At 44.1% G+C, this 15,402-nt stretch overlaps 2 protein-coding genes across 7 annotated transcripts in view; both read left to right on the top strand.

The window, feature by feature from the left end:
• Positions 1 to 2,518, top strand: part of fam149a (family with sequence similarity 149 member A) — a 93,212-nt gene extending 90,694 nt beyond the window's left edge. For all 4 annotated transcript variants that reach the window (XM_033029763.1, XM_033029754.1, XM_033029746.1 and 1 more), the window contains one exon: positions 534 to 2,518. In XM_033029763.1, coding sequence (XP_032885654.1) covers positions 534 to 613 — 80 coding nt within the window. In that variant the 3' untranslated portion in view covers positions 614 to 2,518. The remainder of the gene's footprint in view (positions 1 to 533) is intronic.
• Positions 2,519 to 4,347: 1,829 nt separating this feature from the next.
• The window catches only part of LOC116978521 (cytochrome P450 4V2), a 35,209-nt gene continuing 24,154 nt past the window's right edge, over positions 4,348 to 15,402 (top strand). The window contains exons 1-3 of one of the 3 annotated variants that reach the window (XM_033029733.1): positions 4,348 to 4,777; positions 7,991 to 8,103; positions 11,337 to 11,422. In XM_033029733.1, coding sequence (XP_032885624.1) covers positions 4,597 to 4,777; positions 7,991 to 8,103; positions 11,337 to 11,422 — 380 coding nt within the window. In that variant the 5' untranslated portion in view covers positions 4,348 to 4,596. The remainder of the gene's footprint in view (positions 4,778 to 7,990; positions 8,104 to 11,336; positions 11,423 to 15,402) is intronic. The other 2 variants (XM_033029724.1, XM_033029716.1) reach the window with 2 other exon arrangements.

Below are 15,402 nucleotides of genomic sequence, written 5' to 3'. Positions count from 1 at the left end.
TTTGTCTGAAATAAAGTAACAGCCACGACTAGTTCAGTAATTTAAATATTTAATTAAGCTGAAATTGCATAAAGTATATATTTGTCATCATTTTACGATCCATTGGTTTGAGCAATTGAGGGGACGGTGAGTTTGATCTTGTCAGCTGTCAAGGGGTTCTAATGTCATAAAACTTACTTCAGTGTGGGAGTTGTATTGGACTCCCACATGTCCACATTCTGCTGCAACATGACCTTGTGGTCAGCGAACAGATTTCTCAGAGATCTTCGGTTTCCTCCCACACTCCAAAGACGTTCAGGTTTGTTTGTTAATTGGCATACATGTAACATTGTGCCTAGTGTGTGTAGGGTAGTGTTAATGTGCAGGGATCGTTAGTTGGTGAGGACTTGATGGGCCAAAGGGCTTGTTTCCCCGCTGTATAACTAAACTAAACTCAATTTCATTGTTCCGTTTCAGGACAGGTGACAATAAAACACTCTTGACACTCTAATAAAGTTTATTCTCACCTGTTTCTCTCATTTTAATCATTATAGGACCACAAGTACATCTCCAGTCCAAAACCTTCAACCGATTTCCAACAAATTCAAAAAAGCGATCGCAGGTGGTTTCGTAGGTACAGTAAGTCCACTGACTGGAGAAATGAGACTACAGAGGTGACAAAGACAATGTGAGGTCACAGACAACACTTGGAAGACACCCGACTTAAAGAAAACAAGATGAAAATCCAAAGAGTTTGAAGTGAAAAGACTTGCTTCAATGATCCTCAATGGTTTCAAACAATTAATAATACACAGAGTATTAGTTGTCTTCCTATTAATTAATATCCATTAAGCAAACTATGCAACCAAAGCATTTTTTTTACAGGAACTCTCCAGGCAATTTGTCAGGACTTTAGGTAATTCACTCTGGGATTGTAGCATTTGCAGATATCCTATTGGAAAACCTGACTCCATAGGTAGAGGACAGGATTGGTGTTGGGGTAGCGTGTGGGGTTGGTCTGTTACACCCGGGCAACTGCCTGAGCTTGCACATACTGAGCGGCAGGAAACTCAATCCTCTGACATGAGAAGCTAGCTCCACACTGCCTTACATCTTTTTTTTTGTGACCCTTTCATTGGTTCTAATATACTGTTAATACCTCAATAGGTAACCTACAGAAAGGCAGCTAGTTAGTACATCATGTGTTAACTAAAACAGAATAGTTATTGTTGAAACTTTATGCTTATTGAATGCAATGTGAGCAAACTAAAAGGAAATATTTAGTTTGTAGTTAAGCTACAGAAATGCATTTTTTCCCTTTTTTTGACGAATACAACATGTTGTAGATTATCAGTATGCAAAGACAAATTTATGGCATGCATTTGCCATTTTTCTCAAATTTCACTGAGGCTACATGAGTTTTATTTTATTTATATTATTTATAAATGAAAAATATGTTTCTAAGGTATTTTAATAATGTCTTGCACATTTCATTCCCAAATGTATTTAATATTACGTAATCTATTTATTGTATATTGTATTCAAATACTCTATGCAATGGCAACAACGGAGCTCGTAAACACTGGAAGCCAATAATCTTTCCCTGTAATTTGTTCAAATTTTATCATGTTGTGATTGAATGGTGGATTCAAATTTTAAATTGATCACTCAATCCTAATTCATTAGGCCAAATCTTACTGAAGAAGGGCATCTTGCTCAAAGTGCTTTCAATTAGGAATCATATTTTCCTATGGTGAAGATAAATGGACAATTGTTATTCTATGTTCGTTCTTCTGGGTGAGATGCTAACTGCGTTTCGTTGTCTCTGTACTGTACACTGCACAATGACAATAAAGATTTCATCTGAATCTGAATCTGACAATTAATGGGCGAGCTAGCTTAAAAAAGAGAAATGCCAAGGATGAGATGCTATTTGTACAAAGTAATATAAATCAATCACCAAGAATTGGGAATGTGCAACAGCATATTTTCAATTTTCTCAACAGGTTGGCTGATTTGTGTACTAATATCTGCATCAGTTTGTTTTATTCTTGTTCAACTTTGTTTAATTTTCCAGAAAGATTTGGCCCATGATTTAAAAAAGAGATGGTGAAGTGAGGATCAACTGTTTTTTGTAATTGGTCGAGACAAGTTTTGATTGTGTTTTGAAGCATTAATTTGCCAAATTTAGTTTGGAACTGTGCGCGTGTACAGTGATTTTAAAATGTACAGTTTGTGATATTGGCAGATGAATATTTAATTCATTTGTATGATATTCCTCTGCTACTTATTTTAGTTGAGTATTTCCATTGCCTCTGTTGAAGCAGAACACCTTTCACAGAAATTACAGTATGATTTTTTTAAGTGTCTTTACCATCATTGTAAACTCTGACCACCATTGTAATCTCTGACTAATACTGTTTGGATTTTATGGTGAGTCATAAAATATGTTTTTATAGATACAAAATAATTTTGTTATTTCAGAAATCTTTCTTTGATTCTTTGTGTAAATAAACAATGTTTCTTGATCCAATAAGAACTAGCTTCTGCATTTATTTTTACTTAGATGAAAAGTAGATACAATTTCTCAGCGATACAAGTAGTGATGTGTGTACACCTAATGAATAATAATTTGGTGTCACTTTGGTTCAATTGGCGTTCTGTTTGCAAAGGTCAAAGATTTTCAGTGCAAAGGTCACCATGTTATCTAAGACATAGATTAATGCAGAGAGACTGCTCAAAATAGATAGGAAAGCTTTAGCGGGACATGGGACAAATGCAGGCGGGTGGATCAAGCATAGTTGTGCCATCTATTCACCTCTGCCTATCCTTAGCCCCACGTCCCCTCCCTTTTCATCTGTTCATTAATTGCCTCATATTGTGTTTTGTATTGAATTCTGTCTTTACTTTGTGTACTAGTCATGTCTCTACTATTTATTTCATTCCCCTTACATGTTTTTCCTCTACCTGCTAAATTTTTGTACGGTGTCCTTGAGACTCTTGAAAGGCGCCCATTTATTATTATTATTATTATCTTGGTCGACTTGACCAAAAGGCCTGTTTCCATGCCGTATGACCTTATGATTCAATGTACCTTGGTAGGAATTCTAAACTTGGCCCCATTTCCATGAATTAGATATTGAAGTCATTACTAAAGCTAGTTTATGGTTCACTACTGATTTATTAAGCGCTTTAAGATGTACTTGCAGCAATATTAATTATACAGAAACATTGTTTTTGCAGAAAAATTAGTACAGTACAGCCTGATTTGCTGGGCTTGTCCCACACCCTGCTGTTAGTAACACATTACATGTGTCCTGTCAGTCCAGGCAGGGCTGTAGGAGGGTTTACCTGGCAAGACAGGCAGGGTTGAGCTGCATTTAGCGCTGCATCTCTGCGCTGGCTGTGGGCCTGGGGGCACCGCTCCCATCTGACTCCTGACCTCTCTTGGGGGGGGGGGACACTTGGGAAGGGACGGGGATGGTCCAGTGGCGGTTCAGCAGCGATTGCGGCGCCGGAGACCCGGGTCCGGTCCTGGCTGCAGATGAGGCGCAGGTATGTGTCCATGCCGCGGCACGGCTGCCGAGAGTTTTTATCGCTTGTGACCTTTGACAAATCCCATGATTCCTTATGTTTTTCGGAATACCGAACTCGCTTATTGAGGTGTTAAATTAAAATCATATAAATGACTTGGATATAAAAGTAGACAGGTTGGTGAGTAAGTTTGTAGCGGGATATAGATCAAAGTATACAGCGGGATATAGATCATTTACCCACATAGGCTGAAGCTAGCGTTCAGGGAGATGCGCAAACTCCTCACCGACAGCACCGGAGGTCAGGATCGAACTGGGATCTCTGGCGCAGCTCTACTAGATGCACGGTGCGATGTGTGGCGACGGCAAGCGACCCCCTAACGTCAGTGTTTCCTGCAGGAAGCCTTTATTTATAAAGACCTCAGTCGCCTTTTTAATGAAAAACCTAACCCACTCTCGCCTCCAAAGGTAGAAACAAAGAACTGCAGAGGCAGGTTTATACACAAAAAGACACAGAGTGCTGGAGTAGGTCCTCGAACGGCTGTCCCTCTACCCCAATGGACCGATTGCACACATAGTTTATACAACCATACCAGTGAATTGGTCCATTACATTCCATTCGCCGCCAGCCTCGCATTTCTGCTACCGAACCCACAATTTAAATAGGTTGAATTTTATCTTCAGAATTTGAAAGTATGAGCCCTGTGTCTGAACTCGCAATCAACAGTGATCTCAACCAAAGGTCTTTGATCTCAACCCTGACCCTGGACTCCACTCTCATCTCTCTCAGGGCGGCTTGAAATCAGTTCTCTGCGAGGAGGAAGAAACGCGACAAGACTGGCAAACATCATGTGGCCAAAGCTCAGGGAACGCCTTCAAGCGGCGATGACTCGCACTCTGGTTGGGAAACCCTTGCGCACTTTGCTGTTGCAGGAGTTGCAATGTTCTAGTAACTAGTGGAAACTCTGGTGACAGTTTGATAAGAATGAGGACGGGCTGATTAGAGCCCTTCCCACTCTCCCGTCCACGCAACACTTTCTCTTCTCTCTCCCTTCCCTCTCCTTCCCCGAGCGGGCCGGGCGGGATGGTGGTGCTGGTGTCCGGCGCTCTGCTGGCAGCCGCGATCCTCACTCTCCTGGCTCTCATCGCTTTCCACTTGCTCGGTAATTATGTCCGAACGTGGTACAAGCTGAAGCGCATCCCCGGGCTCAGCCCGACATTGCCGATATTGGGCAACGCATTGCTCTTCAAACCCAGCGGCGAAGGTAAGATTTCCCAGCGACGGCCTGCAAACAGCGAGTGCCATTTAACACAACAGACTTCATTTCGCCCAGCTGAGTTCCTCCAGCAGATCTCCTTTCTTCCAGGTTCCGGCATCTGAACTCTCTTGTGCTCCCGAATTATTTTTTTGATACTTTGTAAACATTGTGTAACGAGATTTCGTCCCAGTCCCAGATCTTTGAGCAGGAGCACTCTTTGAATTATTTATGCAATCAGTGTTTAATGTTCAGTAAAGAAGGAGGTTGTGCAATATGTGTAGGAAATAACTGCAGATGCTGGTTTAAATCGAAGGTAGACACAAAATGCTGGAGTAACTCAGCGGGACAGGCAGCATCTCTGGAGAGAAGGAGTGGTTGACGTTTCGGGGTCGTGACCCTTCCTCAGACCTTCCTCAGGTTGTGTAATATACAGGAACTGATTGCTTTGGCTCGTGACCATCGAGGAACTCCAAATATTGTAAGACACAATTTAATAATTTAGTATAAGTAGTTCTGCACTAAGGCGTGCTTCAATAATTGTGAATTAGATATAGACAATAGGTGCAGGAGTAGGCCATTCGGCCCTTCGATGTGATCATGGCTGATCATCCACAATCAGTACCCCGTTCCTGCCTTCTCCCCATATCCTCTGACTCCGCTATCTTTAAGATAGTGCGAGTGATGAATTTGGGAACATTATTTGCATTACACGGGCCAAATTAGTTATCAAGCGATTTTGATACAGAACAAGAGAGAACCACTTACTAGGAAATTGACTACCAGGAAAATAAGCTGTCTTGGATTTAAAGTATGGTATTGGTTTATTATTGCCACGTGTACCGAAATACAGTGGAAAAACTTTGCGTGCTATCCAGTCAAATTATACTGTATATGAGTGCAATCAAGCTATAAACAAGTATACCAGGTAGAGCAAAAAGAAAAAAAACCCACCGGAGAAGATAGTGTTAGAGTGGTAAAGTGTTACAGGTACAGGAAAAAGTTCAAAAAGCCCACACTGAGGTAGGTTTGGAGATTGGACAATACCCTTAGTTTACTAAAAGTGACAAAAAACCTGTTTCCATGTAACCTCCCAGCAGTAATCAGACACCATTGTCTCTTAAGAAACTAACTGCTAATTTAAAGGCAGGTGGCCATTCAAATTGACAAGCAATCGCTTCCATTGACACTCGTTCAATCATACTCTAATAAACAATATAACATATTTAATATTTACTAGACCAAGTGCGGACCCGTTGGGCCCGGTCCCCCAACGCAATATTCCACCACTCACCCATAGCTCTCAACTGTGCGGGCACGGCTGACGGGTTGCCGTTGTGAAGCCAGAGATCCCCGTTGTGACGCGAGTCATGGCAACTCTCCCCCAACTGCACAGGTGCGGCCGGTATGTGGGAGTGCGACTGCGACATTTTAAAAGTTTAAAATGGCAATAACTTGTAAAATATAAAATCAATGTGAACACATCTCACTCTCCCTCTTCAGTCCCCTATTCCCCTCCTCCTTTATGCTCCCTCTCCCCATCCTTCCTCTGCTTCCTCCGCTCACCCCTCCCTCCCATCCTCTCTGTTCCCCCTCCCCTTATCCATTACCTCGCCAACCCTCTTCCTACCCTTATCCTCCTCCATTCCCCCGCTTCCCCAGCACTCCCTCCCCCTCCTCCACCCTCCCTCTTCTTTCCCCTCTCCTCTCTCCCCCACTCCCTACCTCCCCCACTCCCCCCTCCTCTCCCTCCCTACCCACTCGTTCCCTCCTCACCTCCCCAGGATATCGATGTAAACCACCGTCGGCCCTGTTTTCTCCACCACTTTGGCAATTAAGTTGTACTTGAGGCGGGGGTTGGTGGGGGAGGATGGGCTGAGCGGCCTGGATCCGGGGGGAGGGAGAGGCCGAGGCTGCGGCCTATTCCTTGTCCCTGGTCCCACTCCTCTCCCTCCCCGTGGGCCTGGAGCAGCAGCGCCACCGCCCCCAGACCTTGCCCCAGCATCTGTGCCGCGGTCATTTAAAATCCCGCACGCACAGATACCGGGCCACATGCGCGAATTCATGGCCCACTGCACACGTGCGGTCATTTCAAATCCTGCACATGGCTGACGGGCAGGGCAAGTGGGAAAGTGATGTTTTAAAGTTTAAAATGTCAATAACGTACAATATAATCTGAACGAAACTTGGCTTATGCACACCGCAGGACAATGGTGAGTAAGGTGGGCCAAAGATTGTAGCGCTGTCGTGTACTGTTTTGGCTGTATTTCGGGAACTCACGTGCATACAAACAAACGAACAAACAAACAAACAAATAAGATGAGATCATAGATAGATTAGCTTACACTAACAAAAATAAACTTTTTTGCTATTGAAAAGACCATTACAGATAGAAATCCTGTGGGTAAGAATAACTTTGTTATTGTTAGTCTGAAACACTTTGGCTCCTATCCCCATTTCTCCATTGACACACTTGTCTTTATAGAGCAATTTTCCAGAACAAAATATTTCTTAGAAACACAACAATCATGTTATAAGAACTACGTGAAGGTCAAACATCAAAATCTGATCCAGATTCTGACTGTTTACATATTTTGATCTGGGCAGAGAATTGGGTAGATCTTCTGGGAATACAACAAAGCTCTGACAACAGATCCAATTATTCCGAAATCTTAATAGCTTGGCATCAGATCACTCATTGTTATCTGCAAACTTGCTATCCCCTGCATCTTTGTGAGATCAACCAGATATTACTGGGCATGAGCCCAGTGTGTGACAAGAATATCATTGGTCAGGAACGTGAGTAGGTTTGCAATTGGACCCAGGTTAACAAAATAATGTACAAATAATAACGCAGCAAGATGATGCCTTCCATAGGTGCCCGCACTACAAAGGGCACATGCTCCGGGTTGGCGCCAAGCTGCGGCGCTGCTGCTGTCGCTGTTTGTTGTCGTTGGCCTGACTGAGGTCAGTTGACAGGGGAGGTCGACAACATGAGCCCCACCTAGATTGTTCAACTGGGCCTTGTATTTGGTCTAATGCTTTGGAATTTCTAGGATGCCTAATGTTTCAAAATTATTGTGAATAAATTTGTGTTGAATTACTTAGATTTTAAGGAAAGGTGAAACTTGGTTGCTTTATAATTCTGTACCGTAAAAGTGCTCATTGAATGTCTTTATTGTGTTTTTTTACATTTCCAACCGTTTTCCTTTGGCTCTTTAGACTTCTTTCTTCAGTTGATTGAATTTACGTCCCAATTCAGAGATAAACCATTAATGAAAATATGGTTGGGAACATTACCATTTGTCGTGTTGTTTCATGCAGAGACGGCGGAGGTAAGGACCAGCCAATTAGCCTTCAGTTTTGGGATTCATTTAAAAATGACATCTTTGTTATTAATGCATGAAATATCAATGTTGCTGCTGAAGCTATATTTTTATGCAAAAGGCTTAGATGGGGCAGAATTTGTTTCAAGAGGGTTTTCAAGGCAGCTACTCATCGTGACATTAAGCAAGCCCTGAGTTACTGCAGTATTTTGAAGAAGAGGGTTTTCTGAAATAGTAGGTGGATACTCCGACTCGAAGAAGGGCCAGGTGACTGGTGGAAGATTATTTTGGGAACAGTGATCACAACTCCCTAAGTTTTAAGATGGTTATGAATAAGGATGTTAGGACCTTGCGTAGGAGCACTAAATTAGGGTAAGACAGGTTACAGCATTATTAAGCAGGAGCTAGGAAGAGTAAATTGAGAGCAGTTGTTATTGGGTAGGTCCACAACTAACACGTGGGAGTTGTCTAAAGGCCAGCTGATTAGAATTTCAGACTGGTATGTTCCAGTAAAGAAAGATAAGGATGGCAAGGTAAGGGAATATTTTTCTTTTTGACCAAAGAAGATGTAAATTTGGTCATAAAGATGAAATCATTGCTTAATGACATGATGAGTAGCCGCCTTGACGTGCAGCACTCTATGTGGTAAAGATGCTCCTGAAGGAATACAGAGTAGGGAGTTCAAGAATTTAAGTTCAGTGACAATAGAGGAACAGAAAGTTTGGAAGGTGCTTTTGAAGAATCTTTCATGCGTTGATCTTGTGTATTTTTTACACAGAGCACATTGCAATCATGTAATAAAAAGTAAGTGCAGATGCTGGTTTTTACTAATGATAGACACAAAATACTGCAGTAACTCAGCAGGTCAGGCAGCATCTCTGCTTGGGGTAACTGGATAAGTGACGTTTCGGATCAGGAAGGATCCCGACCCAAAAAGGTTATCTATCCATTTTCTCCAGAGATGCTGCCGGACCCGCTGAGTTACGCCATCATTTTCTGTCTAACATTGTGATCATGTTGGCCTAGTGGTGGAAGGAGTACACACTCAAAATGCTTTGTCATGGTTGCTACTGAGATTCTAAGTGTTGTTGGAACTACATTTAACCAGGAAATGGAGGAGATGAGTCAAAGGTATCAAAGGTCTTTTATTGTCACATCTACCAATTAAGGTGTCGTGATATGTGAATTACCATACAGCCATACGAAAAAAAGCACAAGACACACAACTACATAAAAGTTAACATAAACATCCACCACAGTGGATTTCCCACATTCCTCACTGTGATGGAAGGCAAAAAAGTCCAATCTTCTTCCTCTTTATTTTCCCGCGGTCGTGGCAGTCGATCCGCCGGGGCGAACGAAGCTCCCGCAGCCGGAGGTCGAAGCCCTCGCGTTTGGACGATCAAAGTTCCTCCGTCAGGGCGTTCGAAGCTCCCGCGTCAGGGCGGTCGAAGCTCACGTGTTGGGGCGGTCGAAGCTCACGCGTTTGGACGATCAAAGTTCCTCCGTCAGGGCGATCGAAGCTCCCGCGCCGGGGTGGTCGAAGTTCCTGTGGCTTGGAGTTCCCGATGTCGGTCCCGATAGTGATTGCAACTGACTCCACCATCTCCTTTAGCAGCGAACACCAAATGTGCCTGTGTAAAAAAAACCTTTTTCCTCAAATATAGTTTAAAATTCTTTCTACTGAATTTAAACCTCTGCCCTCCTGTGTCTGATACCCCCTATGATGGAATACATATTCTATCCACCCATTCCATCAGGTCACCTCTCTGTCTAGTTCAGTCCAGTGTGTCCGATTTCACTACTATTGGGTTTAGAATTGTATACAAGGCTGATTAGAGCACAGATTGACTGTTGTTTATAGTTCTGGTCCACATACTTATCTCAATGAGTGTACTGGAGATTTATGAGGAAGTTGTAGTGATTTCTGCCTGCTTCTTTTTAAGGCAACATTTGTGAATTAAACCCTTTGTCAAAATGGTAATTAATGTGAAATGTTAACACTTTCTTTTTCCACAGATGCTCTTTGACCTACTGATTGTTTCCAACATTTTCTGTCTGATTTAACTTCAGTAATTCACTTCTAAAGTAAAAATTTCAGGAATTAGCAGAATATCTGGAAAGTTATTCCTGATTATACTATTATTCATTTATAGAGTCAGCAAACTGCAGAATCCGACATGAGTTCAGAATTTATACAATACAATACAATACAATTTATTTGTCATTTGAACCCCTTGAGGTTCAAACAAAATGTTATTTCTGCAGTCATACACACAAAAAAGAACCAAGACACAACACAATTTACACAAACATCTATCACAGCGCATCTCCTCCTCGCTGTGATGGAAGGCAAAGACTTATCTCTCCCCTGCACTTCCCATTCCCCTCCCGATGTCAGAGTCAAAGTCAAAGCCCCCGGCGGGCGATGGTAATTGTCCCGCAGCCATTTACGCCGCGCCGGGTGATGCAAGGCCACGCTCCGGGTCTTCTTGTTGGGGGCCCCGGCGGGCGCTAGCAAAGTCCTGCAGCCATTCCAAGCCGCGCGGGGCGGTGATGTAAGGCCCCGCTCCAGGTACTCTTCAACCCCGCAACTCGGGCGGGTGAAGTCGCCGTTGCGGAAGCCCCGAAAAGCGGTCTCCCAGCAGGGACCCGCGGGCTCCCGGTGTTCCTGTCTGCCAGACCTGCGGTTGGAGCCTCCGAATCCCCGGGGTCGGGTCGCAGCCGAGCGCCACCACCGCTACTCACGCTCTGAACTCGGCCAGCTCCGCGATGGTGAGTAGGTCCGCAGGCTCCGTAACTGGAGCCCCAGGTCGTTCCTGCTGGAGGCCGCTCCACGGTGCTAGGCCCCAACGACAACGGAGACCCGACAGAAAAAAGGTCGGGTTCTCCGTGCAGGGGATAGATTTTTTAAAGTTTCCCCCACCCCCCGCCCCCCGCCCCCCACACACATACCCACACCCATACACAAAAATAAAAATAAAAACTACATTCAAACGAGACAAAAAAATAATAAAAAGACTGACGGACACAATTTAACATACATGTATTATATAAAAGTACAAGCAATGAAAAATGAAGTGAAACTGCAGATGCTGGAAATCCAAAAAAGAAACAGAAAATGTAGAAACCCCATAACAAGTCTGGCAGCAAGGTGGAAATAGAAGCATAATTAATGTTCCGGGTTTTAGACCCATCAATAGAACTAAAATCTTACAGTATGCCATTTTGTATTTCTCTAGGTGGTACTCAGCAGTTCTAAGCATCTTGATAAATCCTATGCCTACAAATTTCTTCATCCATGGCTTGGTACTGGATTGCTAACAAGGTATTGTTCCTGCATCTATGCACTTGATTTCAAATTTGTCTAATTAAGCTATAACAGATTTAAATCATTGTAGGTTAATTTTCTGAGGTGTTTTAAAGGTAATAGAGAGTCGATCTTTAGTCTTTAGGATATTTAGCACAGTTTCACCATATGGCAATAACATTAGTTGCATTAGCAGCTGAGAGCTGTTAACTCTGTTGAATTCATATAAGATTAATCTGCTCCTTATATACAGACTTTCCCTTTGATGATTCTGGCAGGCAGGTTTGCTAGTGCTACACGCGTGGGTTTAAACTAAATAGCAGGGGGGAGGGGTTGACAATTTGGAAGTATAAAGATGGGGTTAAAGGGGAAGTGAGTACATGAAAAGTTACAAAAGACTCCCGAATTAATGGGAAGCAAAGTTCGAGAAGGGATAAGCCAATAAGGTCAGGGGAAATAGTGATTGGTGTGAGAATGGAGGCGAATACCAAAGTTAAAGTGTTGTATATGAATGAGCGAAGTATAAGAAATAAAGTGGATGAGCTTCAGACTCAGTTAGAGATTGGCAAGTTTGATGTTGTAGGAATTACAGAGACATGGTTGCTAGGACTAGGGCTGGGAACTGGATATTCAGGGGTATACGTCCTATCAAAAACGTTGTATCAGGTGGGCAGAGGGGGTGGGGCAGCTCTGTTGGTAAGGAATGAAATTCAGTCCCTTGCGAGGAGTGACATAGAATCAGGAGATGTAGTCAGTAGAGATAGAACTGAGGAATTGTAAGGGTAAAAAGACCCTCATGGAAGTTATCTACATGCCCCCAAACATTAGCCTGTACATAGGGTGCAAGTTGAATCACGAGTTAAAATTGGCTTGAGGCAAAGTAATGCTACGGTGATTTTGGGAGATTTCTCTGGGAAGGTAGACTGGGAAAATCAGGTTGGTACTGGATCCCAAGAAAGGGAGTTTGTGACGTGCCTCCAAGATGGATTCTTAGAGCAGCTTGTACTGGAGCCAACCAGGGAGAAGGCAATTCTGGATTTAGTGTTGTGTAATGAACCGGAATTGATAAGGGAAGTCAAGATAAAGGAGCCATTAGGAGGTAGTGACCATAATATGATAAGTTTTCATCTGCAATTTGAGAGGGAAATCTGGAGTGTCAGTATTACAGTTGAACAAAGGAGACTATGGAGGCATGAGGGAGGAGCTGGCAAAAGTTGACTGGAAAGAGACCCTAGCAGGGATGACAGTGGAACAACAATGACAGGTATTTCTGTGAATAATACAGAAGATGCAGGATCAGTTCAATTCACAGAGGAAGAAAGATTCTAAGGGGAGTAAGAGGCGACCGTGGCTGACAAGGGAAGTCAAGGACAGTATAAAAATAAAAGAGAAGTATAACATAGCCAAGATGAGAGGGAAGCCAGAGGATTGGGTAACTTTTAAAGAGCAATAGAAGATAACTAAAAAGGCCGGGGGGAAAAGATGAGGTACGAAGGTAAGCTAGCCAAGAATATAAACAAGGAAAGTAAAAACTTCTTTAGGTATGTGACGAGGAAAAAAATAGTTAAGCCAAATGTGGGTCCCTGAAGACAGAAACAGGTGAATTGATTATAGGTGAACAAGGAAATGGCAGACGAGTTGAACAGGTTCTTTGGATCTGTCCTCACTAAAGAAAACACAAACAATCTCCAAGATGTACTAGTGGCCAGAGAAACTAGGGTGACGGAGGAACTGAAGGAAATCCACATTAGGCAGGAAATGGGAAGACGGATGGGACTGAAGGCTGATAAATTTCCAGGGCCTGATGGTCTGCATCCCAGGGTACTTAAGGAGGTGGCTCTAGAAATCCTGGATACATTCGTGACCATTTTCCAATGTTCTATAGATTCAGGTTCAGTTCCTGCGGATTGAAGGGTAGCCACTTTTTAAGAAAGGAGGGAGAGAGAAAACAAGGAATTATAGACCAGTTAGCCTGACATCGGTGGTGGGGAAGATGCTGGAGTCAATTATAAAAGATGAAATAGCGGCACATTTGGATAGCAGTAACAGAATCGGTCCGAGTCAGCATGGATTTACGAAGGGGAAATCATGCTTGACTAATCTGGATTTTTTTTGAGGATGTAACTAGAAAATGGACAAGGGAGAGCCTGTGGATGTAGTGTACCTGGACTTTCAGAAAGCCCTTGATAAAGTCCCACATAGGAGATTAGTAAGCAAAATTAGAACACATGGTATTGGGGGTAGAGTGCTGACATGGATAGAAAATTGGTTAGCAGACAGGAATCAAAGAGTAGGGATTAACGGGTCTCTTTCTGAATGGCAGGCAGTGACTAGTGGGGTACAGCAAGGCTTGGTGCTGGGACCTCAGCTATTTACAATATACATTAATAATTTAGATGAAGGGATTAAAAGTAACATTAGCAAATTTGTAGTTGACACAAAGCTGGGTGGCAGTGTGAACTGTGAGGAGGATGCTATGAGGATGCAGGGTGACTTGGACAGGATGGGCGAGTGAGCAGGTGCATGGCAGATGCAGTTTAAAGTGGATAAATGTGAGATTATCCACTTTGGTGGCAAGAACAGGAACGCAAATTATTAACTGAATGGTTTCAAGTTAGTAAAAGGGGAAATACAATGAGATCTGGGTGTCCTTGTACATCAGTCACCGAAGGTAAGCATGCAGGTACAGCAGGGGAGAAGGCAGGAACTGGGAACTGATTGGGGATGATCAGCCCCCTACCTACCTGATTGGGGACGACAGGTAGGTAGGGGGCGCTGCAGTGGCAGCAGCCTGTCAGCAGCGCGTTAGTTTTTTTTTCAACTTTTTAAATTTTTTTAGTATGTTTTAAAGTATGTTTTTGATGTTTCTCGGTGTGTTTTGTGTGGGGGTGGTGTGGGGGGGTAAGGGGGAAACCGTTTCGGCCGCCTCCTCCACGGAGAGGCGACTTTTTCCAGGTCGCCTCCCCCGTGGCCTAACAGCAAGGATCGACGCGGCCTTTCCCGGAGACGCGCCCGGGGCTTCAGAGGCGGGCGCAGCGTGGACTCTCGGCGTGGAGCGGGTGAACCCTCGCTGGGGCTCGCTGGAGGGAAGCGCTCCGTTTCGCTGGCCCGGGGCAGCCGGCAGCCTGAAGCCGCGCGCGGTCTGCACAGCTCCAGCTGGCGCGGCGTCTACAGCCCGGGATCCCTCGTGGGGGACCCGGGGGAAGAAGAAGCCATCACTGCCGGCCCGCGGCCAACTTCTACCGCGGGTCCGGCATGGACTTACCATCACCCCTGGAGGGGAGCTTCGACCACCGGCCCTGCGGTCTGCGGTGCTTCTGGCTGCGGCGCGGCGGGAACCTTAAATCTTCGACCGCCGGCCTGCGGCCTACACCAGCCTGAAGCCGCGGTCTCCGGTGGGGAAGAGCCGATCCTGGACTTACCTTGCCTTTGACTTTGTCCCTTACCATCTGGACGCCCGCAGCAACGGCTGCGGAGGGTGGAGGTCCCGACCACGGGGGGAAATGGAGGAGGTCTGGCCAAGTTCTGTGCCTTCCACCACAGTGATGAATGCTGTGGTGGATGTTTGTGTTACATTTTTATTGTGGTTGTGTGTTCTTTATTATTGTACCGCTGCTGACAACCCAAAATTCCACCGACCCTGGTTGTGTGGCAATAAATTCTATCTAATTCTATCTAATTCTAATCTAATCACATTGAATTGCGGTGTTGGCTCGAAGGGCCGAATGGCCTACTCCTACATTTATTGTCTGTTCACCATAGCAAGCACCTTAGGAATTTTTCTTCCCAAATGGTTTTACATCACTCAGACTATTCACCTCCAGAAAACACAGAACAGTAAACACAGCCAAATGTCACCCCATTACAGATAAACAAATGTCCTGTTACCTCTTCGATATATAATTTGCCATTTGTCCTTTGACGACAGAGAACAGAATTTGACTAAAGTAAACTGCAGTGAGTGTCAGCCTCACATGCTCAGCTTCAACCTTCTTTAA

The sequence above is a fragment of the Amblyraja radiata genome, chromosome 1, assembly GCF_010909765.2.
Source record: "Amblyraja radiata isolate CabotCenter1 chromosome 1, sAmbRad1.1.pri, whole genome shotgun sequence".
In the NCBI taxonomy this organism is placed as follows: domain Eukaryota; kingdom Metazoa; phylum Chordata; class Chondrichthyes; order Rajiformes; family Rajidae; genus Amblyraja; species Amblyraja radiata.
Note: the sequence above shows the minus strand (reverse complement) of the source record. Positions and strands in the feature narration are given on the sequence as shown.